The 25,843-nt window shown below is 43.8% G+C and overlaps 1 protein-coding gene across 5 annotated transcripts in view; it reads left to right on the plus strand.

Annotated features, from left to right (window-relative positions):
* The first annotated feature begins 242 nt into the window (after positions 1-242).
* FLI1 (Fli-1 proto-oncogene, ETS transcription factor) overlaps positions 243-25,843 on the plus strand; it is a 114,151-nt gene continuing 88,550 nt past the window's right edge. The window contains exons 1-2 of one of the 5 annotated variants that reach the window (XM_034754440.1): positions 243-497; positions 2,637-2,745. In XM_034754440.1, the coding sequence (XP_034610331.1) occupies positions 2,680-2,745 (66 nt within the window). In that variant the 5' untranslated portion in view covers positions 243-497; positions 2,637-2,679. Of the gene's footprint in view, positions 498-1,175; positions 1,193-2,636; positions 2,746-12,819; positions 12,977-14,345; positions 14,802-25,843 lie in introns of those variants that run through there. The other 4 variants (XM_034754441.1, XM_034754442.1, XM_034754444.1 and 1 more) reach the window with 4 other exon arrangements.

Genomic DNA, 25,843 nt, shown 5'->3' on the forward strand with positions numbered 1-25,843 from the left:
CGTTCCTTTTTGGCTTGACTCCTCAGCAATATTTTCCTTTTAAAAACGAGGATTTTTTTTTTTTTTTAAGTTCCTTAAAGTTGCTGGCAGGACAAGGGAGAGTCTTTGGGAGGATGAGGGGGGGGGGCTGTGACAGAGGCGAGGATGTCACATTAGGATGATTAACCAGAGGCAGCAGCTGAAATATTGATAAGGGGAAAACGGAAATCAAATGGCAAGTTGCGGCGGGGAGGGGGCTGGGGATAGGAGAGAGAAGAAGAAAAGCGCTGGCTCGAGCGGAGCGCATTACAGAAGCCCCCTGAGGATATGCAGACTGTCTGGATGTACTAGGGAAATTTAACTTCAGTGCTGCTTGGGATCCCAGCAGGTTTAATCTCTCCTTTGCCACACAGCCGCAGCGGGGTTACAGTACAGACCTGGTAGGGATTTTATTTTTGGTCTCAACCTGGATCTTTACAAACTGCTCTCCCACGGGTTGAGGGGAAAGGGTATAAAAGGTGAGTCCTTTGGAAACAAACAAGAGCAGTTAACACAAAAGACCCTTTTAGATTGTGGATGCTGCTGGCAGGGTGAATCATAGAATATCAGGGTTGGAAGGGACCTCAAGAGGTCATCTAGACCTCTACTGGGGAATAATCTATTGGGGAATAATCCAGAGTTGCCTTTTAAGGTTGAATCTGAATATGCAGATGTGTTTATTGATTTGAAACATGCCTAATTATGCACGGGGAGCAAATGAGGGGGCTGATTCAGCGGGAGGGATAAAAGGGGGGGAGGGAAATTGAGTATGATGAATCCCTGACCCCAGCAAATTTAATGCCCAAGGAACATTACCTTGTCCCCTCAACTCATAAGAGGGTTGGAGGATCTCCCTCTTCCCGCCCCCCTTGTTGCAAGTTCAGAAGCAAAAGAAACTGGAGCGTGTTAGGGAGGAAGGAGAGAAAAATAAATTGTGCTTATCAGAAACACATTGTCGATTCTATAATCAGTTGCCCTTCTCTGCCAGCTGGCCACGCAACAAATGCTTTAAAAATCAATAAAAGGGGGGGGGGGGACGTGCAGATACAGGACAATTTATTTGCCAGGTTGGGATTTTTTTTTTTTTTTTTAATCAACAGATGTTTTCGAGCAGTTCAACCGCGAAGGCTGTGCGGGTATAGAGGTGTTCTCCTGGCATTGCAAACGCGGATCGGTGAATGAACCGCTGGGCGCTGCGTGACTAGCTCATTACCGTGGGGTGCTAACTGTGGGCTGGAGGTGCATTTAGGGGGGCATTCACTGGCGGGTAGCATTGTAGCTAAACAGATCGTGGAGCAAAAACCCAATTACGTTTCAGTTGGGTGGCATAATTTCTCGTATGCGTTCTGCACAGCGCAGTTGGGCGAGTAAACACACCTACAATAAACTACAAAGTTATAACCCTCCAGCTCAACAGCCCCACAAAGGGATTTATTAGCTATTTGTAGCAAAACTATTCTTGCAAACTTTGAATGTTGCCATATAACCTTGATCTTGATGGTTTTTGAATCCAAATTCTGAAGAAAAATCTGCCTCTGATAAATTTTCCTCGGGAAAATCCGAGCGTCATAATAGCAACAATGCGAGTGGGAAGTAAAGGGTTTTTTAGAGGTGTTTTGTTTTGTTTTTTTTTGTTTTTTTTTTTTTTTGCTTCTTTTAACGATGGATTTATTACAGTTGGTGGGCATTTTATAGCACTGCTCGGGGGGAATAAAGAGTTTCCTCTAATCTAGGGAAAGCGTGTATGGATGTGTGGAGAGAGATTTTAATTTGATTGCAAATTTCATTTGATCACTGAAGTTTGTTGCTGTTCTCTTGAATGGAAACTCGACTTTCTCCAGCCATCACATTTCACCATCCTTCCATTGTTAATCTCTGAATTGTGCAGTCCTGACCTTAGAAAAACTGTTCGTGATGAGATCATTGTGTTACAAACCTGAGACTTCAGAGAGAGAGAGAGAGAGACATAGTCTGCTTTGGTACAAGTTCTGAAGTACAGCTAAATTTGACAATGTTACAGCACCATCCCAAATGGGAGAATTGCAATTGACAATCCTGTACAGTTTTGTTGCCCTTTAGGATTATATTTTCGTTCGCTATTTTTAAAATTATCATTATTGTTTTGCAATAAAGCGTTTGGCAAAACTATGATTTGTGGGAAAGGTTTCTTTACATTGGCGCGTTAATGACCCACAGTGGTTCTAATGAGTAAAGAAATACAACTGCATTACATTCATGTAACCAAGAGAAACCCCTAGGTTCAAGTCAATAGGGTTAACTAGTCTCAACATGAAAACATGGGTATTTCTGCTAGCTTTTAATTGCTGATTAAGAAATTCACTTAATCAAACGTCAAACTCTCCCTCCCCCAAGTCAAAACTGGACAGGGTTCTTTTCTGTAAAGCCTGCAGTTAAAAGGCAGATATTCAATCTTGGTTATTAGTTTATACTTCCTTGTTTTGGTAGAAGTTTTCCTATTTACCTTCTTTTAAAAAAAGAAACATTCAAATACTTGATCATAACATTTGAAATGTTTATTACTGGTTTTAATTTTCAAAACAAAACTATTGTTTGTTTGCTGGTCTTCATTTTTACTTTTTTTCCCCCCTTATTTTCAGGTCAATTTTAGGACCTTTTAAAATAGCTATTAAACATATAAGGATGTTTCAGACAGTACCAGACACTTCGTCTTACGTCAAGGTAAGACATGACAGCATCTTTAAACAGGTAATGTCAAAAATTACAATCCTCGAACATTCAAGATCATTTATATCTGTTTAAGAGCCTGATCCAGCACTCATTGAAGTTAATGGAAAAACTGCCATGGACTTTAGTCGGAGTTGGTTTAATCCTAAATGATCACACTTACACTTAGATTCGTCTTTTGAGCTCTGTATATCTATCAGTGACCAATAACATATTATGGTGGCCTCTTCTTTTTATATTATAACCAATATTATCCTGAGGTGTCCTGAATTACAGTATAGATGCTAGATGTTAAGCGATGTGATAGTGATGATGTTCTAGCAATAGTTTACCATAATGGTTTCTTATATTGGTTTCCAATTTTCTGCTTTCCTGGCTACTATCTAATCTTCAACCAAAACTAAATTTCATTTTAAAATGCCTTTACCTCTCTGCTGTGCAAACCACTGAACTCCATGTACAAAAAATGATTGCCTAGATATGGAAAGTGCTACCTTTCGTCAAAATGAGTTTAAAGACAAAGCAAAATGGAATTAACTGAATAATAAGCGTCTCTTTCAATTGTTGAGGTAAATAGATTGCTGGACCAGATAGTGGTGTATAATATTGGTGCTTGCTTCAGATTGTTCCTGATGGTTTTCCTATACAACCTACCCAGGTTATTTAGCAGGTACATAGATTCACCTGGTAACACCAGACAGTGGCTAATGCCACATATTACCAATTCTTGCCCTCCAAATATGTGTCTGATCGTTAAATTGGAGAAAGCAAAGTGTGGGTCTTAGCTTGTATTGTGATGAGTTGTTATTGCCTCTATTTCTATTTACACCAATCCCAAAGCAAATTCCAAGGAAAAGGTGGCAGATTCTTGTCCTTTTATAGTGCCATTGAGCACTAGATTATATTTGACATCATATACTTTTTTTTTTCCACAACAGTTCCCAAGAATGTAAATAAACCAAGCCCAAGACATCTGGGTTACACGTTTAAGGCAAACCCTGCATGCCACAGCACTTAAGGAAAATCTAAAACACAAGACTCTTGTCTCCCAGACTCATGGAATACAAGAGGGTGTTAACTAGAGCTGGGTGAATTGTTGGTAATGAAAAATGTATTATATTAATTTTGCCTCCTTTTCTCTTTGTTAAAAGTCCATGAGCAGATTGTGATTTTCATGTGCATAAGCCATTATTTTAAATGATTCTCTGAATAATTTCTGCATGTAATCCCTAGCTTGTAGCTTGTTTTGCGAACGCTTGGTTGGGAGTATTCAAAACTCCCATTTTGTGGTGTGACGTGTGGCATTGTTTCTGTTTCCTAGTGGGATGAGTGTAAATCTCAGGGTCGGGTTTTTAAGCAAAAACTTGTGTTGGAAATATTCAGAATTCCATGTTCAGTGAATATTCTACAAAGCGCACTTAAAATTCTGTGTTTTCATGAGCACTGCTACTGGTAAATGTTGTTCATTATATTCAGTGGGGTCTGGATCAGAGCTTAGAATGCTAGAAACTTAGTTGGAAGTGACCTTAAAAGAGACGCAAATACCATCAGAGCAAAAACTCAAATGACTACTCCTGTAAATGTGCGTGCAGTCTATACCCGGCAGTCGAGTCAACTAACTTAATCTTTAGCACGCCAGTAGGCAGGAAGAGGTGAACCCACTTTGTCATCCCATAGAAAGGTATTCTGGCAAGTTTGCCTTTCATTGTAAGAAGTGATCCTGCTGCCACAGCCTATGGAATAGCTGAAGCCTACTGAATTAGGTTTGAGGCCTAAACTGTTAGTATTTGTATGGAATGGAATTGGTCAACACAGAACTGCATCAAATTAGCTGCAATGGTGGGTTTACTCAGGCAAAGCTCCCATTGACCTGAGAGGGTGTTTTTCCTGGGGGGGAGCTTTCCAACCAGGCCTATGTTCCTAGTTTCAATTGAACAGAGATAAACAGTTCATAGGATGTTGAACTCACGCCGCAACATTTCATCATCATCTGCCATTTATTTTGGGGCAGGGACCCTGTCTCCTGGTATTTGTCTCTAAAGCTTCCTGCGCACTGATGTCATTGGGGAAATAACTTGTTTTCGGACATAAAAAACCAACAGGGGGTTGAGTAAAGTCTCTTAAGAGCCTGATCCAAAACCAGCTGAAGTCAGTGGGAAGATTTCTGATTGCTTTGGATCAGGCAATTCGATGTCAATGGTGCAATCACATACGCAGAGGTTTAATTTTATTCACGAGTAGTTGCACTGTGGTCAATGGGGCTGCTCACGTGCTTAAAGTTAAGAACATGCTTAAGTGTTTGGAAGATCAGGGCCTTAATCATTAAATATAAAACAGATAGGGTGAAAACCTGGCCCTGCTGAAGTCAATGGTAAAACTCCCATTGACTTCAATGGGGCCAGGATGACACCCATAGAATAGGTGCCTTGTAGAAAACATTCACCTGAAGTGTAGGCACCATGGCCTAGTGGCTAGAGCACTGGCCTAGGCTTTAGGAGACTTGGGTTCTGTCTCTGGCTCACTCACTGATCTCATGGGTAGGCTTGAGCAAGTCACTTCACCTCTGTTTGCTTTGGTGTTCTCGGCTGTAAAATGGGCATAATGATATGGGGCATTTTGAGATCTACCGATGAAAAGTCCCATATAAGAGCCAGGTATTACTATTCGATAGTGATCTATTGTGTCCTGCTCCCCCAAACAGCCTTTTGAGCGCTGGCCTGGGGGTATGAGGAGGTTCTGAGTTTTAATTCCTTCTTCTGGGAAGCCACTGGGCATTTTTTGCCTGTTGTTTAATCTCTCTGGAAAATGGAGACTATATTTATTTGCCTACCTCTCAGAAAAGGTTGGGAGACTTATTTTAATAAATGGGCCAAACCCCAATTGCCCATTGGTCGCTGGGGCTACTTGTGTGGAGGAGAAAAGTAGGACTGGATTTTTTATAAAGCTCCTTGACTAACAGTGTCATATCTATAAGCATTATGTCAAGACTTTATCCCTTAACTCATGAAGATAAATGTCTTGTCTTTAAATGTCTCCACTGGTATAAATGAGAAGGGGCTGCTGGCAGGGTGTTCTCTGAAAGGGTCCCATGGTAATGGAATTTGCTTTCCTCACCCAAATTATTTTAAATATGATGAGCTTTCCTGGGCTACATTGCAAAGCTCATCTTTTCCCTCAAGCATTTGAAATGAGGAAGGGGGAGTATTGTAAGGGTGGGGAATTGTTGGAGGGGGAAGGGCATCTGAGTTTTTAAATTGCCTGGTTCACTGATAGTGGGTTATATTGAATCATACTGCTGAATTTCGGATAGTTCTGTGATGTATTTTTAAGTTGCATCAACAACACCTAGAGCACATGGATGGGTTCCTTTTTTTCTGCATTTACATAAACCTAGTACATAATTATAACAATTTTAGATAGTTATTTATGTAATCTGAATACATGACTAATTATTTATATCTGAGCATGTGAACAAACCATCCTGATGTGCCTTCACATGACAAAGTAGTAGGCAAACATAATTATTATAAACTAATTATAGGTCCCTATTGTTTTCTTCAACATAATGATATGAATGTATATATGTCCCTTATGCCATTACTGTACTTGCTGATCTACAAGGGCTGAATAATCTGCAGAGTACATCAGTGTGCGCTAATCTCATCTAAACATAAGTACTTGACTTTAGAGAATGAAACGTGTAATGTAAATTGGAAAATTAAATTTAAAAAGAGAGCACAGGAATGAGAACTGAGTCTTAACTGTCTGGGTATGGAAAGTATTAAGGCTATAAGCAAAGCAATATGGCCTCTGAATACTGATTTTCCCAGTTCTTACCATTGCACTCTGGCTTCGCTGAATTATAGTAGCATTTACTCCCCTTCTGCACTGTCTGTGCTAGAGGCAGTGCACCGATGTTTTTTGATTGCCATATTCTGTCGTGCCTCTCCTCCTCCCTTTCAATAAGGATCCAAACCACAATTTCCCCTCTCTCTAAGGCAAGGCCTAAACTTGGTCGGGTCATGCAGAATCACACAGGTGGCCAACAGACCCTGCAAAATTGGAGATAAGTGAGGTTGGGAGGAACAGTGACGGGGCCTTGTCGGAAGTTCCCACTCACAGGTGCTGCCTAGATGGGCCTGATGCAGGAATCATAGGGTGAAGTGCTATGTTAGGAGGTCAGACCAGATGATTACAATGGTCCCTTCTGGGGACCATTAATGTATAAGTCATTATGAGGGAGTGGGGTGATAGGTACAGTTTTCTCCTTTTTCTCACCCTTCAAATTCTGATGTTTCAGAATGGCAGAAGAAATGATGCATCTCCACTCTAGGTCCCCCTCCAATATTTTGTAGGAGTTGTGTTCCCGCATTTAAATGATGAGCTCCACATTTTGGGGGTATTTTCTTGCTCTTTTCAGGGCACAGAGGAGAAATCCACATGCCCATGATTAATAAAAGTGCCTATTTCACATCTAGCACTTTTCCTCAGTAGATCTCAAAGCAGTTCACAATCTTTTAATGTATTTATCCTCACAATATCCATGGAAGGAAGGAAGCATTGTTATCCCCATTTTACAGATAGGAAACTGAGGCACGGCAAGACTAAGTGACTTGCCCAAGGTCACACAGGAAGTCTGTGGCAAAGCAGGGAACTGAACCCAGGTCTTCCACAGCCTAAGCCAGTGCTCTAACCATATCCATTTCAGCTTATTGTAAGCAAAACCCTTTGGTCTTCTGATATTTGAACTCCTGGACTTGGTAATACTTTTGTGTTTCAACTGGACATAGCAAACTGCTCTGTCACCCACCACTAATAGTACCTGATGCAGTCACATAGCACAGTCAAATTTCAGACCAGTCCACATCTTGCTGCCCAAGAAGTAGCTTCCACAATCTATTTGAAAGCCTTTTGTTACAAAACAATCAAGTTCCATTCTCAAGCAATGATAGCTCTGGTGCTTCCTTGGCGAGCACTTTAAACCTTCTCCAGCTCTGGACTGTGCGGCCACACACTTACAAAATTTGAACAAAGCCACCATGCATATTCCACTGTAGACATTTGCACACAAAAAGGGGCTCGGATTTTAAGTAAGCCAGAAAAGGGAATTCACTCCAGTCTGAATGAGATGGGGAGGAAAGAACCATAGTTTAAGTGCAGGAGTTCTTGCTTTTTTTTAAAAAAAAATTAATGATTTTTATACAGACATAATGTTTGTGGTGTTATACAAAGAAGCATATTCATAGAAGCAAAATAGTCTGGGTGGATGGAAACAATATTTGGTTTGTTCTTGGTTTCACCCTGCCTGGAGGGTTTACAAGAAACCCAAAGAGAGACTTTTGATGGCCAAAACACTGACATTTTAATTGGAGAGGAAAATATTAAGGCTATTGACAAACACTGACATTGACATGTTATCATTTCCTGCTCCACAGTAGTAGCCAAAGACTATTGCTGGAACAGACTGCGAGACAAATAATCATTTAAAAACGTTTGGGAAAGGAAACTTTCTGGGGAAATCATGCCAAACTAACCTGGTGAGGAAAAATATTGTAGTTAGTGAATTCATTGTAAAAAAAAAAAAATCTGGGTGGCTTGACAGACAATAGACTGTTTCGTACAGGTGTTCAGTGAGAAGAATGCTGGAAATATAATTGTGTAGAGCAAGGAGAAATTGCAGCATCTTGCATCTTAAGAACTGATATAGAACCTTAGTTGCATGGAGAGGAGGCATGCAAAGACTTCGTAGACTGAAGTATTTCAATCCATGCAGCACTGTTCCCACTCAGTCCACTTTCTAGTACTTTATCCATTGCTGCATCGTTTTGGTTTTTCTTTTTTCTTTTAAACTACTGGTTTCCAACAGAAGTTGTCAATTTCCACCAACTACACTCAGGAGGACTGGAGCAGGTATCCTCTAGGAAAGCTGCGAATTGCAAAAGATTTGTAGCCATGAATATGTTTGAACTTTGTTTAAAACATTCCAGTCGAGTGCATGAACATGGGAGCTGGAAAGGAACTCCTGTGTCATCCACATACTTACTATTGATTAATACAAGAGCATACCAAATCTTTCTTTTTTTTTTTATGCTCATATCTTGAGGCAGCAACATGGCTAAGTGTTATACTCCAGCGGGGTCTTGATTAATGTGTTATGACAACTTAGTGCTGAAGGATTTAATTCTTGTTTGCACCTACCTTTTATTTTGGAACATTTAGACTTTAAAAATACTCCCCTCTCACCCCTACCCTATTCATGTGAATCTTGGCTTGTTCTTCAACCCGACAAAATGCAGACGTTGGGTGAAAAAGAATTTACATTGTTTCTTTCATGTTTTACCTTAAAGGTGTAATTTGAATTTAAACAGGGGAGGGGAGAAATATTGTTTATCCTGGAAGCGTTAGTATACTGAGCCCCTTTTTAAAATAAAACAGGCTTTAGGGCTCAGGGGACAAGCTTTTATATTCAAAGACTCTTGCTTTTCCAGACACCAGAATCCAAGTAACCAAGCCCCCCTCTGTAAGTCACCACCTCTTCTGACCTTCTAAAGGCTGGGGGGGGGGGAGGGACCTACCCCTCTCTCTTTCTCTGAATATGCATTTTGTATTCTAGCCCCCTCTGCATCCTCCCAACCACTGTGTCAAAAAAAGTGGATGTTAAAGGGGGCGGGGGAATGCTTTAAATCTTTTCTTCAAATCTCCAAATATCTGAAGTCTGAGGAACAAATTCAAAGCAGGCACGGACGCCCGAAGAGAAGTTAGAGAGAAATATTCTGTTCCATTCAAGCGCATCAAGGGTCTAGCTGAAGTCTGTTTGGCTAAGGTCAGACGAGACTGAGTTCTCCAATAAAAATAAATCTCAAATTAATTATGGCCTCAAGCGAGGGGCCAGACTTTTGAGCTGGTGCGCTGCAGTCTGTGTTTTTGGCCTTCAGTATTTTTGTTTTTTTCGTGCTTAACTTTTCAATAATTGTGGGGTGGTTTGGTTGGCGGGGAGAGGAGGCAAGGGAAGGGGACTGGATTATTGGGACATGGATCTCAAATAAAACCATCCAGGACAGTTTAACCACCTTTCTGCACAATTGTGTGCTAGCTTCAAAGCTACCCTGTATCTTCTCCACACAACTTCCAAGACACTAGATTTTAGTTAAGGGTTTATTAGCATCACACACCATTTTTTTTTTTTTTTTTTTTAGGACTTGTGTTTCCAAATATTCGTTCCTATTCAGCAAGAGCTATGGGTCCTGGGACCCGATCCTGCACTCCACTGCTCTGTTACATGGGTGGAAATCTGGAGGGATTCCAAAGTAGTCAGATTTTACCCTTGTAGCTGAGAGCAGAATTTTGGCCCCTGGGTTCGAATGGGAGTCTTGCCTGGGGATCGGGCCCTAGGCTTGGCTTTCCTTCTTTGCTTTGTAAGAAAGTGGATGTTAAAAACACTTCGCCTTTTAATTCTGCAGTGAAGTTAGTGTCACATCGCAACCCAACCTTAAAACTCCCATTGAAGTCGACGGGACCTTTTTCTCTAGGTAGGATTGCAGCAGGATCAAGCCCCACTCCCCCTCCTCCTCCTCCCTCCCCTCCCCCTCTTCTGCTAATGCAGATCTAGGACTTATTTTTAAGAGGAACTTTTAACACAATCTGTGGGAAGTGGGCCGCTTTCTAGGTACAGAGTCAAAGGGGGCTGACTGACCAGTTGCTAACCGATTTCTTTCATTTGCTACAAAATGACGAAAGAGCTCAAAATCTTGCATTCTTAGCCAGAACACAAGGTGATACTGTCTGATTACAACAGGCAACAAGATAGATTCATGCAAGTTAATACCCTACACGCTTTCAAACCCACCGCTCAGGCCCAAATATGCTGCGATCGTTAGTTCACCTTTGAAGAAAAAGTAGATGTAAAAAAAATATACAAAGTTTGAAGTTGTGGCCAACATATTTCTGCATAAATCAAAGACAAAAACACAAATACACATTTGCGGGTATCTCCCCATGCGAAAGACTGCCATTGGACTATAACGTGCCGTTAATTCCTTTGATGTTGAATATTTTAGGCTAAATATCATGGGCCAAATTCCAGCCTGGTGTATACCCCCATTGATTTCAGTAGGGTTACACTCAGGGATGAGTATCCACCTCCTATGTGTGTGAGGCCGAACTCTGTGTGATTCAATTAAAGGATAAAGGGGGAAAATGCCAGGAGATTATGAGCAACATTTAACTCAATACATTAGACTAGAATTTCGTTTCTTTCATAAGTGTATTGAGAGAGAGGAGAGAGTGCGAGCAAATCGTTTAACCTGCCTGAATGCAAACATTTGAAATCTGTTAAGGTAAAAACTATTGTAGGTGCCAAGATCAAATAATTTCCCAGTTGTCAGTAACTTGAGTTAAAAAATCAGAATTGTTTTCTCTCTCTAATTATGCACCAAAAAGTCGAGCATCAGATTAAACGTTACACACATTTGCCAGAATTGTACACAAGCATTTCACTTTGAAATAACGTTTGCCTTTCTCTGGGCATTCAAATATTAAACGTTAAGGATATCACATCCTTTATTATTATTATTTTATTCATTATTTGGGATTTCTTTCCCCTTGCACCGATTCTATCAAACTGTTAAATCCGAGTCGGTGCACATCAATTGGGATGATCCAGAATTTGGCAAACCACGTTTATGAATATCCCAGCCTTTTTCAAAAGTTTGAGATAAGTTCAGGAGGTGGGGGTTAGAGAAAGTCAGGAAGCAAAACGTCTTTTGTTGCATTATTATGGGAAAATAATAGTATGTTCAACTTGTCTGGTTTAATGTTTTACAGGTTCGCTTATTTTGTCTCTTGGGACTTTTCACCAAACTTTTTTTTTTAAGACCAAACAGAAGGGAAATGGGGGGTGGGGGGTAGGAGGGGGAGTGGATGACAAAACAGTGTATATAAATTATAGATCCAATCTATCAGGCAGCCCTAATATGCTTCAATTTGACTCATTTTCTTTAAGTCACTTCTAAGGAAATAGCTGTGGTATCATATTTCAGTTTTTTTGCAGTTAAATGCTGAGGTATTGAGAACCAAAACACATCTCTAAAGTGTGTGTGTGTGTGTGTGTGTGTGTGTGTGTGTGAGAGAGAGAGAGAGAGAGTACTGTCTATATTCTTACAGAAATTGGGATCCAAAATGATTTTTAAAGTGTGCATGAGTTTATTTACTATATCTTGTCACCTTGGAGATGGCGCTATCACCAGGACTCAGTGTTCGTAAATTTCCGATTGTTTTTAATATATTTTGTACATTTCAGATGATCTTTTTTCACTGTAGTTCTGAAGAATCATCCTCTCTCTCCAGCCATCAAAGAAAGGAGTCCATAGTTCAGTTTAAAGACCCAAGCGCCTTTTCCTTGGTCGTTGGGTGACATAGACACTTTCTAGCGCCCTTTAGGGGGTATAAATCCTCTGTCTGACCGTACCCCCACCGTTACTGTTTAGAGGTTGGTATTAATGTTGCCCAGAAAGGAAATAATTTGGGCTTTGGGAGGATGCGTTTCATTCTTCTCCTTAACCTCTTGCTTTTCTGGAGCTAGCGGCTCCCATGTGGTGATACTGAAGGGGAAGTGGAGGAAAGAGGTTTTGGTGTTTAATTTGAGGGCGGGGGGGGGAATGAAATGGGGAATGAGGGAAGCAAAGGGTTAACCGTGATTTCTTTTAATTGAACTCCAGTTCTTGTGGCCCTAGGCACAGGGGGACCTGACCTCGCTAGCTGTATCCAGATGTGCTGCTCTCAGGGGACACCACTGCAGACCCCTGGATTGTAAAGCAGACGGGAGGGGGGGTAGGAGGGGAGAGGGAAGGCGGTCGGTCGGTCCCCTCTCCTGCCGACCCCCCCCCCCTTTCCCCTCCTGGCTGGAGACGGCCACAGTCGCTAGCAAACAGCAAGCCAAAAAGCTCCAGGTCTGATCACGTTCAGTCCCCCTGTCTCTGCCTCTGCACTGAAAATTGTAGCTGAATTGATGAGGCTAATTTCGCGGGGGGTTAGAGGGAGGGGCAAGAGGGGTCTGCCGTGCTGCCAGCTTTGCACTTGGAGAAATAAAGTATTAATAAGGCGCCTCGGCTGCAGCCGACTAGAAACACGAGGGTCATTTTGTTATTTTGGGGGGTGCACATTAATGTGGATAGAGGTGTGACTTTTTCCCCCCTGTGGTTGGATTAAAAATCAGGGGGGAAGCAAAAGACTGGACGCAACTGCACTGGATAAGGTAACCAACTCCATAAGGGGGAAATTATGTTGAAAGGACTCACAGGAGTGTCCTACCTTGAAATGGATTTCTTGGTTCCATCTCCCTGAATTACTGTCTTTATCTTTCGGATTCTCCTGGGGCTACAGCAGCTTGCATTGCAGAAGTGGGGAATAAAAAGATGCCAGACATGTTGCATGATCCTGTTGCTAGATGGTTTTGCTTGGGTTTTTTTGGAGGGGAGAGGGGGTAGAAAGGAGTGTGTGTCTCTTTTACCTTGATTGTTTAGAGAGCTTTTCAAAAGCTTGGCTTGTTTGTTTGGATGTACTATTTAGAAGAGGAAATAAATGGCCTTTTCTTTGGGATCTCTCTCTAGTTGGATGAAATGTTGCATCTGTTGTCATCTACTTTTTAGTTCCCGAAGGACTGAGGAGTGTGTCCCCCGCCCCCTCCCCAAATTTGCCACAGCCGGGAGGTAGAGGGGGACTTGGGACAGGTCTGGAATTTTATTTGCTGTTATTATTTTTGTCACTTTCCGGTTAGTAAACTAGTGACCCGTGGCCTTTTCGCCGGAGATAGCGGGGCAAATTGACTGGGGCCCTGATCCGAAGCCTATTGCAATGAAATGGGCAGTCTCCCTTTGACTCCACGAGGCTTTGGGCCAGACCCTGAGGGTCAATAAATATTTCAAATGTTAATACTGATGGGGAAAAATTAAATGGCTTTAAATATAGATATAGTCGAATAATTGAATCCATCTTACCGTAATGCACTATTTTAAATGCCCCCCCTTTTTTAAAGCACAGTATACTTACTTCGACGTAGTGGAAGCATTCACGGGACTTTTTCTTTTAAAGGGGTGAGAAAGCAATGCAAAAAAAAAGTTTTCTAAAAATAATGTTCCTTTCAAAACTACAGGGAACTCCTAGTTCCTTTGCTTGGAAAGGCACCAGAATTGTATCTGAATGGAAGAAGGCACTTGACATGCTTAAATTGAATGGAGTTGCCTGCCCTGAATTATGCTCACCGCTATTTTCTGGTTATAGCTAGCACCTAATCTAGCCTCCCTCCCTCGGGCCAAACTCACTGGGATCCTTGCCTGAGTAAGGACTGCAGGAGGGGGACAGCAGCGTGTTCTAAATAGACCATTTTAATCGGTAATCTTTTCCTGTGTGCCCCAGTCTGAATTATATTTATGGTCGTCCCTCCCTCCCCCCCCCTTAATTTTGCCTTTGACTGGAAAAAGCATTAATAAAAAAATCTGTGGGAAGAGATGGAAATTCAGTGACTCAGGCTACTTGGCTTCAGCCACACACACACACACACACACACACGCACACGCACACAAACAAAAGTACATGTTAAACTAAACTTTATGATGACACTCAGTGCGTGGTAATGCAGCCTGTGATGCGAAGCGGAGCTCAACTGGGCTAGCAAACAGGAGCTACCCCCAAAGAAACCGCTATTGTTCTGCCCCGCTCTTATCTGAATGGAGCAAATATCCTGGATGTAAAATACAGATATATTTTAATCGAGAAGGCAGGACCAGCGGGGAGACAGAATGTTTCCTCCTCAAGTGACTTCACTTCCCAAAATTAGCAGAAAAAAAAGTTTCATCCGGTTAACTGTCTCTTTTTCGCTCCACTGCACCAACCAAAAGTAAAAAAGAGCGAGCGAGCGAAGGAAAGGAAAGTAAAATCATTGGAAGGGGGGAAGAAAAGCCAGCGCGAAAGGAAGGAAGATAAGAACTTCAGGGGGCTTCGGTTCCAGGCTAAACCGGGTCAATGTGTGGAATATTGGTGGAATCGGCTGGAGATTATTCTCGATGGACGGAACTATTAAAGTAAGAGGAATATCGGGGGTCGAGGGGGGGGGTCAGAGGGGGCGGTTGTGGGGAGGAGACAGCCCCCACTCCAGGAGGGTGTGGGGGAGGGCTGCGTTTTGGAGCAGTGTGCGTTTGGGGGAGGGACGGGGGAAGGCGGGGGGAGTTTGATCTTGTTCAAGCATTGATCCCAGGAAGAGTGGCCCGTTTCTCCTCTTTCAGCCAGCCTCCCCCTTTCATGCTTTCCTTGTCTATCCCCTTCCTAGGGCTGCGGGAGGTCGCGGTTGGGAGGGTATTGGCCGGCCAGCGCGCAGCGGGTGTCCCCCGGCCACAATGCGCACGGCTGGGGCAAGGCGTGGAGGCGGCGGGGTGTGTGTACGTGGGTGGGTGGGTGGGGGTGTATCTGACTTGCGATCCGTTTATTTCGGGGCATTTGCCCCGGCTGGGAAAGGCGGGCTCCCCCCTGGGCGCGGAGGGGGCTGTCAGATCGCTACAGGAAAAAGCCCACGCCTGCAGGAAGGGGCTGGGTGTGCGTGGCCCCCGGGTAGCTGGCGATGTGGCTGAGCGATGCGGAGCCAGCCCCGCGCTCTCGGGAGGAGGTCTCAGTCCCTGCTTGGCCTGCCTGCTGGTTTGAGAAGCGAGCCACCCTTGCGCCGCCAGAAGCAATGACAGTTTTCTCCCCAGCGCCACTTGCGCACCAATGGAAGAGACGCACCCGGTCTTTGCGCTCAGTTGGGTTGAACTTTGGATTGAGAAGCGCTGGGGGCAGGAGGACAGAAAAGCGCGTCTTATTTTCAGCACAAACTAAAAGTACCAGGGGCTGGCGCAGGGGATCGGCTCCCAGGCTCGCCCCAGATGTGCTCTCTCTCTCTCTCCCCCCCCCCCCCCCCATGGTTAGATGTCAACAGGTTCTGATTTCCTCACTTTTTGCCAGGTCTGGTTGAAACGCCGCGCTCCGAAGGTGGCCGGCGGTCTATTTCCCTAGCCGTTCTAGTCGAGGGTGGGTGTAACAGAAACCGTTCTCTCTCGTGGCAAAAAGACCACCACCAAAATCTCCCTGTGCTTTCCTAAGCCATGGGCATTGCAATATGCGGTGGAAGGTCAGTCCTTACTCCCTTGTGAGACAGGATCAGGCCCACACATAGCAGCTATTATTGCAAGCAGAGTTGCATCCTGCCCCCCAGCTCTGCTGCAAAGGGACTTGTGCAAATTTGTGATCCTCTGTCGGACCGTTGTTTTTTTTTATTTCGCTCTGCAGCGCAGAAGCAGTTGCAGCAGACTCGAAGCGAGAGACGCTGTGGGTGTGTTTGTGTTGGAGGATTTCGAAAGATGCCTATCGCATGGGTGGGGTGTTGATCTCTGAGGTCTGAATTTTTTGCTGACCTGGGCGAAAAGAAGCTGCAAACTGGCAGGAACTGAAACTTCTCCAGTAGGTTGCAGATTGGAACAAGTGCAAAGTTTGGAAGAGTCCCCCTACAAGCGGGGTTCTCAATCTTTTTCTTTTTGAGCCTATCACATGCTATAAAAACTCCACGCCCGCCCGTGCCCAAACAACTGTTTTTCTGTATATAAAAGCCAGGGCCGGCGTTAGGGGGTAGCAAACAGGACACGTGCCTGGGCCCCATACCATAGGGTGCCCCACAAACCTGAGTTGCTCCGGCTTTGGCATCAGCCCCTGGTGGCAGGGCTTGGGGCCAGAGCTTCAGCCCCATACTTTGTCTTTCTGCCCTGGGCCCCAGCAAGTCTAATGCCTGCCCTGCTTGGCAGACCCCCTGAAACCAGCTCAGAGCACCCCCCCCCCCGGGCCCTAAACACCTGGTTGAGAACCACTGCCTGAAAGGAAGGGGTGGGGGAAGGACAGAGATGAAAGGGAGTAGGGAGGAAAGGAGGAATGATGGGTGGAGGGGGAAGACTGAAAGTCAAAACACTGGAGATATGACAGGAGTAGTCCAACTCTTTTCTCCTCAATCCTACAGAGAGGACAGCCCCAGTCAGTGTCTCTCTATGGAAGATATGTACGTGGTTCCCATCGCCTCACTACCTTTGCATCTCATAGCATCCCTGTGAGGCAGAGAGGTGTTATTTTTATTCCCAGGTTACAGCTGTGGTACTGACATACACTGACTTGCTCAAGTCACCCTGGGAATCTGCATGAGAACAGGCACTTGGATGAAGGTCTCCTAAGTCCCAGGCTCTGTTCTAACCGCTGGACCGGCCTCAGGGTCTTCTATTATAACCAATGGCCTATTTCCTTCCAATCTGAAACCAGCAATACCCTGTTTAAAGAAGCCCTATTGTTTGAACTAAGATATTAGGATTCAAGAGTTCTGCCCCCAGTCATTGCCTGGCCTGCCTTCCTGTGCCTCACTTACCCTGTCAGGGCAATGGGAGAGGGAGGATGTGGTTTGCTTAGGTTGCTGTAACATAGCATGCCTGGAATGTCATGCACAGAACAACCCCAGGATCAGTTGAGTGCAGGAGAGCTTTAAACACCACCTACTGTCCTGCCTTGTGTATTATTCCTGTACCCCAGCATCTGACCCAATGGCTTTAATAATGTGTGTATGGGGTGTAGGTGGGTCTTTATAAATGTTTATCTCTTCAAAAACCCAATCCATTATTAGGCGGACAAACCCAAACATATACCACGTTCTCCAGCGAATCATATTAGTGTCTAACTCTGGAAAGGATTTTGAAGAGGCTGGTATGAAAGATGATATCCAGAATAACACTATGTCTTGTACTGAGTGGGCAGTCAAACACGCCAGAGGATGAAGTCGTGTAAATCTTTTATCTTAATTGACTTCAGTTGTGTTCGCATTCTGTAAATGGCAACGGCAGAAGATGGCTGGGAGAAAATGAATCGGGTGTACTCTCTCCAGCTTGTTCCAACTAAGTAAACCAGTTTTAATTCACGCCTTTAGTTATTTCAATGCAAATTTGCATGCACACAGTCTTATTTTGGATTAAGAGTGTCCTATTTTGGTTTAGCTGAAGTTGATTTTTTTTATCACCTTACATTAAATTAAAATAGGAACGTTTTTCTTCTGAAATGTGTCCCACACAAACTTCCACCAAAATAACTAAAGATGAGAATTAAAACCAAATTAGCTGTTTCTCTTCTAGTTAGTGTGTAGACAAGACATGAGTGTGTTCTTCTGTCATGCACAGGGGTGTACGTTCACCTGGCAAAGGCCTGTTGTTACTAAAAAGCACGTTTGGGTGACTGTCACTCCCCTGCTGCAAAAAACTCAGTTTTCCGCAATTTAGCAAACATAGGAAAGACTTAGACCATTTAAAGGGAATACGGTGAAAAGCCCATATCACTCAAAAGGGCAATGACAACTGTCTGCCTCTTTTTCTCCCCTATACAAATGTGTGTGGCTCGTGTGTTGGTGCTGCTGTAGCCAAGGGTGTGGTGGGATTTCTATTGCAATCACTGGTTCACACTCGCTCTGAAACCTGGCCCACAGGGCCTCAGACCAGGAACGTGTTTCCTTTTGAGAAACTTGGTTTAAAAGTCTGTCTGGCTATTTTAAAACTCCCTGGCTCTAACCTTTTCTGGCAAGAAGACTTTTGACTCCAAGTGCAAAAGCGTTAATTTGCAGGTGGGGAAAATAGCTGACACACACACTCGCATTCATCACTCAGGGTGTCTTTCTGTGTGATCATTAAAAAACAGCTTGGACTTCAAACACATGACATTTGCAAGACATATGTTCTTAGACCCCTGATCCTGCTGTCCTTATTCAGGTGAAACATCTGCTTGAACTGCATTGTAGACTTTCAATGGATGATCAAAAAAGTTATTACAGAAAGTTATTAAAAGTTATTTAAAAAGTTAAACGTTATTACAGAATATTATTAGTAGCCCCTTCCTACACAGGGATATTTTAGCACTATGACTTATTTCACTGGGTCATGACTTGATCAATGGAATTTCAATTGAAAAATGAAAAAAAAAATTCTACCTGAGTAAGGACTGCAGGATCATGCCTCAAACCAGTGCACTCTCCGCTCCAGGTATTTAAACAAAGGTTTTGATTCTGCTCCCATGGAAGCCAAAGGAAATTTTTATCAATGACTTCAGTGGGTTGGGTGCCAGAGCAGGCTCCAGATAATTAGCACCTAAAATATTCAGATTAGAAAAGTTGAGCATGTCTATTAATAAACCCTGGGGAGGGATGTTGAAGGTTACTGCAATAAGGATAATATTCCCCTTGGCGTGTTGGCCACTCTGCACTCCCTGGGCACCAGGGAGGAGGGTCTCCATGACAGCCATGCTGCTCTGAAGAGGAGGCAGTGAAGAGGCTGGCAGGGGAAGGGTAGAATCAGGGTTCACAGGAAGTCAGTGGCTCAGGCCCCCTGCACTAGCAGCTCTAGGATTGTGCTCATTGTTGCAGCCTGTAGGCTGGCTTGTCTGGAGTGGGAGGCTGGGCTGTGGCACATTTCCCTTCCTCATTCCCAGCTTTTAACCGCTATGCAACCCAACTGCTTAGGCTTTAGGCCGGCGGGGTTTCACCCTGAGGTGCTGCACTGCTGTGGCGTTCACGCTAAGAGGAAGTGGCCACTTTGCTTGGTAACTGACACTTCTTGAGGGTTTCATCCTTTTATTTATTTATTTAAAATGTTCCGATACTCTTGCTAGGAAGGGGGAAGAGACAGACAAGGGCTCCTAATCCTGGTGTGCAACATGCGCGTTTAAGGAGCAACCCAGAGGCGAGTCAGCAAATCAGAGTAGTATTGATTCATTATCATGTTACAGGGACCAAAAGCAAGAAGAAAAGAGCAAGGGGGAAGGTTACATTTCCTGGAGAGATTTGAAATGGCATGACAAGCTGATGAGATACTGACCCTTGTGGCAGTTAGACAGAAGCCATAATTTAATGCATTATCGTCTCCTCTTGCGATCCTTATGCAAGGCCTCCCCTTGATTTGAATTCATGTCTTCTCTTCAGGATCAGGCGTTGAGTGTATACAATACAACTTTATGTCATGGAGCATCTTGATACAAATCTCCACTTATAATGTTAGTGGGTAAAGTAAAGTACTTCTATAAGTCCACAAGGTTGACTCGCAGTTGTAAAATAAATGTGTCATTTTGCTCAGGCTTATGTGACCAGGTAATGAAAGACCCTATGTCCAATCTCACGTGAGCAGGAGCTGGAGAGTTAAAGTACCCACGGGAGACTTAACCTTAGATTTCCAGACATTTGTGGTTTTGTTCGACACCTAACATTGCAGTAGCATAGTGCTAGTATTTGTGTGTGTGAGCATGTGAATGTGAGTCTGTGCCTGCTTCTATGACATGGGCCTGATTTATAAATTTAGTTCCACAAACCAGATCTGAATCCAAATGTCCCAAAAATGTGGAGGGCTGTTGTGATCCATTATTCTGGCTATACCTTGTGTCTCTGTTTGTATGTGTGTGTGTATATATATATATAGGGGGTGAGGATAGGGATATAGAACATTGGCATGAACAAAGACCTAAATTTGGGTGTGCATACTGGGTCCTGATCTGTGTGCATGGATGCTGTTTGAGGGAATTGGGTGGTAGGGATTTCCTAGTGTGCAAATATTGACTGACCCAAAACTGTGGGTACAAATGTACATGCTGTTTTTTGAAAATACGGCTTAGAATAGCAACATGCAAATGAACCGTTTCCAGAACTGGCAGAAAGTGACATTAGATTGCGGGCCTGGTTCTCTGCTACCCTGCACCTTGTGTCATTATTGACACAGGTGCAATGGGAGTGCAAAGTCAATGTGAATTTTTACCATTCTGATTTAAGAGTGTTTCACACTCATTTGTGCACTAGTATAAATGACAACATGAGGTAGAGGGCAATGAAGAGTCTGGCATGCAATGTTCAAAATATCAATGCCTTTAAAATGGTGATGCAACAACAGCCTATTTTCTCTCTTCCCCTCTTTACCCGTGGCCACATAATTACTGATGTGCATCTGCCCAGCCAGTAACAGCAGTTGAAAAACCTGCCTCTTGCATGGAAGCATCAAGGACTTAACCCCAAGAGGATTTTCCTTCAGCTTGGGCACAGGGGCTTAAACAGACAGAATATCCCCATCATAGGTTATTGGAGAGGCGTCCTGATTGTCTTCAGAGTAGCAGCCGTGTTAGTCTGTATCCGCAAAAAGAACAGGAGTACTTGTGGCACCTTAGAGACTAACAAATTTATTAGAGCATAAGCTTTCGTGGACTACAGCCCACGTCCACGAAAGCTTATGCTCTAATAAATTTGTTAGTCTCTAAGGTGCCACAAGTTAGTACTCCTGATTGTCTTGTTCCTTAAGTGGCCACTAGCCTTGTAATCAGTGGGGATGTTGATACAGTCATGAGATCAGGCCCATAAAATATCCAGTTAAATGAAACACTGTATTTGAATATACAGAGTTCAACTAAGCCAAAATGTTTTAATGCAAGGGTCTAAAGTTAGGCACCTAAGTGCACCTAAATAAGCAGTCTGGTTTGCAAAGGTGCTGACTGAATGTCTACTGCTCCCACTGATCTCAGTGAATGCCCAGCTCCTCTGAAAATCAGGACCTTACTTAGGTGCCTGAATATGGTTTTACATGCCTAACTTCAAGCCCTCACATAGGAACAGTCGGGTTGGGATTTGCAAAGCCAGCTAGGGGACTTAGCTGCACAACTCCCAGTGAAATGAATAGGAGTGGCACGGCTAAAGCCACCTCATCCTCTTTTAAAATCGCAGCCTCTGCCTTTAGCTCAGTAATGGTATCGAACACACTTCCAATCACCTGTCACATGGGAAGAGGGAAGGAGTTTTATTTACAGCGCTGTAAGGAAATAGCGTTTGCCCCCCCCCACCCCATGGATACCAAGCTTTCTGTCCTTTCCTGCTTCATTCTTCCTAAACTTCAGCTCAGCAATCCAGCAGAACACACCGTTCTGTGAAAAACATAATGCACAACATTAGGCCGACTGGTTTACATACACAGGCCTTGATCATGCACTGAGATCTACCATGTGGGGAAGTGGGGCCAATTAGAGGGGGCTAAGAGGGAGGGTGTTCTTTGACCTTTGAGCAAGGTTTTCACACTTGCTCAAAGCTCAGTAGGCCATGGAGCCAAGGGGGAAGAGGGGACAGTAGTCCTGAGTAGTAGTAGTTTTTAAGTTGTAGTCCTGGGCTGCCAGAGCCATGTGGAGTATCACTCTGGCTGCGTGATTACATTGCCTCTGAAATTTGACTTGGCTGTCCCCCCGTCCATATGGAGGGGCAGCTGGGCCAAATGCAGTTGTGACATGGCACATGGGAAGTCTGTTCCTGTATAACAGAGCACAGAGGAGTGCATAAAAACTTGACTGTTGACGGCACCGTTCATGCACTCAGTGGGTAAGAGAGAAGGGAGACCCCCCCCCGGCTGAGCGAGACCTGGGGTTCCTGCAGGGGAGAAAGGACACAAGACGAGCAGGGCTGGAACGGGGTCTCTGCCACAGGAGGGGGACTGGAATTAGCCCCCCAAGAAATATCTGACTTGGTGCCAAGGATGTGGAGTCCAACTGACATCATGATCAGGACCATAAAGAATGGCTAGATCCCCAATCAAATTTGAAGCTGGATCTCCAGGAATCAGATCTAAATACAATGATCCCCAGCCTGTCAATCACACAGATGCAGTAAGAATAATGGAACGGACAGGAGATCCTTTTGTTAGTCATTTGCTGTTTTCTCACCCAGCAAAAACGGCCCTTCTTCGCCAACGCTGGTTTTGATTTGCAAAGGGAAGGAGGGAAATTAGCAAAAGTACAGTATTCTAAGCTAACTGATGAGCAAAAATAGGATACCCAAGTGGGGGATGTGGGTCTCGGTGTAAGGTGTGGTGAGAAGTGGAAACTGATTTCATTTGCATTGAAAAGAGGATTAATTCTTATTGAAGCCAGTTTGTAGTAGATTTTTTTATATATGTATAAAAAGAAGCAAAGCAAGGGGTTAACAAAAAGTGAACTGGTCAGTTTTTACAGCAAGAAACACAGTTTGGCTCTCTGGTTTCTTCTGAATAGCTCTTCTTGTTGTTCCAAGCTTGATTGACTTATAACTGCATCTGAACCTACTTCACATCAGTTCCTTTTATCAGCCCAAGTGAGACTTCCTGTGCTCCACAGTCTGGTTTCCTGATGTATTTCCTTTTTCCTTTTAACAGAACAAAGGAAACTATAACTCCTCAGCTGCTCCTGTTCCAAATCTCCTCGGGATTTCACATAACATTAACACTGAACATTCATCTTTTTCTCCGCCTGCACTCTGAGCCATCTTGCCCAGTGTGCTAGAGCCCTCTTCATATTTAATAGTGTTTTGCATCACTGACAATTATCAGTTTGCGATTGAAATGCAGCCACCTCTGGGCAGCAGCGAGGCAGACAAACCACTATAACATCAGGATGGAGAAGGGATGTTTTGGCCAAGGATTCCTTATTCTATCGAATAGAGAGATGGGGTCTGTCCAGGGAAAGCAGGCAGGCAATCAGTTGTGAAGGTGTCATAAAAAAACATACACAAAGTAGATGGCATGTAACTCAGTTTATCAACCTTGGAAGCATGAAGATATCTGTTGGTATTTGAACCTGTAGCTAGATATTTTAGCCATGGTACCAATTTCCAGCTGCTGGCAGAAATGTCCCCTGAATGGCCATACACATGCTGGGTAAAGCAGCGTAACTATGTGCACATGCTCTGACTGGCAATGCCTCTATTCCTAGCAGGAATGAGCTGATGCTAAAAAGTACTTTGCAAACTCAGATTTTCTCCCTTGCCTCTTATTTTTCATTCTTCTAACTTGCTGCTATTTAACTCTGTGATCATATTCCAATCCTGCAAAGGACTTAAGGATACAGTGTGTGTGTGACAGGTGCTATGCAAAGGCAAGGTCATTTTGTACTGCACGTGGCCTGCCCCTCTGTCATCTATGGTAAGAACTACTTTTCCCAAGATGCTGCAACCCCTTACTGCAATATGTATTGTTCTGCTGAGCTATGCTGGGTATTTTGTGTTTGTGAACCTCACAAATGGGCTCTAGCAGGCTTGTCCTTATAATAATCCTACGTTCATGGCGATTTGAGCCTGACATGCCATTATAAAGAGACACAACATGAGACACTGCTCATCCGCCATTCTCACTGGGGTCGATATGATTTGGTGTGTGCTCTGAGTCCAGCAAGATCAGGCCCTTTAGCGCTCAGACATTTAGAAGAGATGTGAGAGGAAACCGTGCTGAAATGGCAGCTTTCTGTTGCAGAACCAGAAAGCTCTGTGTGTGTAAGAAAGAGAAATAGAAGCAGTCAAGCAGAGACAGGCCTTTTCAAAAGCAAGGATAGTTGTAGTCCAGCTCCATTTATTCCAAACCACTAAAGTTCAGCAGGGTTTAGAAAAAAGGTCCCACTTTCATCCTATCTCTGTCACAGAGCAAACTAGGGTGATTTTGCTTTGGGTCTTGCGAAAGCAATCAAGCCTTCAAAAAGGGGTGATTCAGATCCCGGGGTCATGTTATCCAAACCACCACAATTCAGAGGACAGGAGAATGTGGAACTGGATAAAAAGGTCCTTGGTCTTGCCCTGTTTCTAATGTGTGGGTTTTTAATGTATGTGGTGCGTGATTTTTACATGGGAGGGCGGCGATGAGCAATGGTAAAAATAGATTGAAACAGAAGGGAGTACTCTCACCACACCAGCTAAGGAGAAGAGAGCAGTGAGGGATAGGGTAATCAGACATCCCAATATTAGGGGCTTTGTCTTATAGGCAACAGCCCCCCAAAAAACACGTGTCCCAGTTTTTCTCAATTGCTATCTGGTGACCCTAGTGAAAGACCATTGCTTCCCCAGTCAGAGAGAGGAGGGGGAGCTGTGGTACTTTAACCCCTGGGGAGGGGTGAATAACATTGCCTCCCCTCAACCCTGAACCCCAGATCAAACCTACTCAACCCCTGCTCATTGCTAGAACCAAATATGAACCAAACCTGTTGCAGGTTCCAGAGTGTTTGGTTGAGTTTTTCTCCTATTATGTGTTATTTCATAGAAAATGAGCATTTTCTGTCTTAAAAAAAAAAAAAATTGGACCAGCCAAGATAATTTCATAAAGGTAGGTTAGCATTTCTATTACATCCTGCATATTTTTAATATAGTCACTGTAGAGCCGTATTCACTTCTGTGAAACCATATTGGTTGCGTTGCAGTTTAGTTTCTAGGATCTGCTTAGAATTGAAACCCGAAGTTATTAGTCATACCAATAATTGATAAGACTATCGTTGCCCCTAGAGGCCTCAACCAAGATCAGGGCCCCATTGTGCTACTCGTACACACAGCAAAAAAAAGTGTCCTGGAGACTTAACAATTTAAATAGACAAGGAAGACAAAGGGTGGGAGAGAAAACAGGGTCAGGAGGTGATTTGTCCCAGGTCACTGTCAAAGCTGGGAATAGAACCCAGGTGTCTTGAAACCCACACAGTACCCCACTCATTAGAATATCGCAGTAAGGTATCACCCTGTAGATTTTAAGCCAATCTTCCACTGTAGGATTAATGGTCGAAAGTCCCATTGAGGCTCCCCCAGTCTTGAAGCACCCCGTAGCACAGTTGTGAAAGGATGGCTTACCACTAGCCCTTTGACTAGGCTTACCACTAGCCCAGTGAAAAATCGCTCGGTCAGAAATTAGAGTGAAATATGCACAGCACCGGAAAGCACCTTGATTTCTGTCTGTAAATTGCTCCTGAAAGGCTGAGACTCCTCGTGAGTAGTAAAACTTTAAGCGGGTGCATGTGCCTTTGAGGCGTGCTAAGAATCTAGCACGAGCTCTGTGTATTGTTGTGAGTCACAGTGCTACAGATTCGGAGCGCTGCAGGGAGAAGTGCTCAGATAAGTCGGGACGACATTGGGGGCCTGATCTTTTGCTCCCACTGGCAAAATTCATGCATGTGATCCTATCCTTGCTGGACTCACTCAGGCTTCAAGTTAAGCAGGGGTTTAAGTGCTTTGCTGGATCAGGGCCAGAGTGCTCAGCATTTTATAGGAATGTGGCTCAAATACCAC

Source organism: Trachemys scripta, chromosome 21 (assembly GCF_013100865.1).
Source record: "Trachemys scripta elegans isolate TJP31775 chromosome 21, CAS_Tse_1.0, whole genome shotgun sequence".
Taxonomy (NCBI): Eukaryota; Metazoa; Chordata; order Testudines; family Emydidae; genus Trachemys; species Trachemys scripta.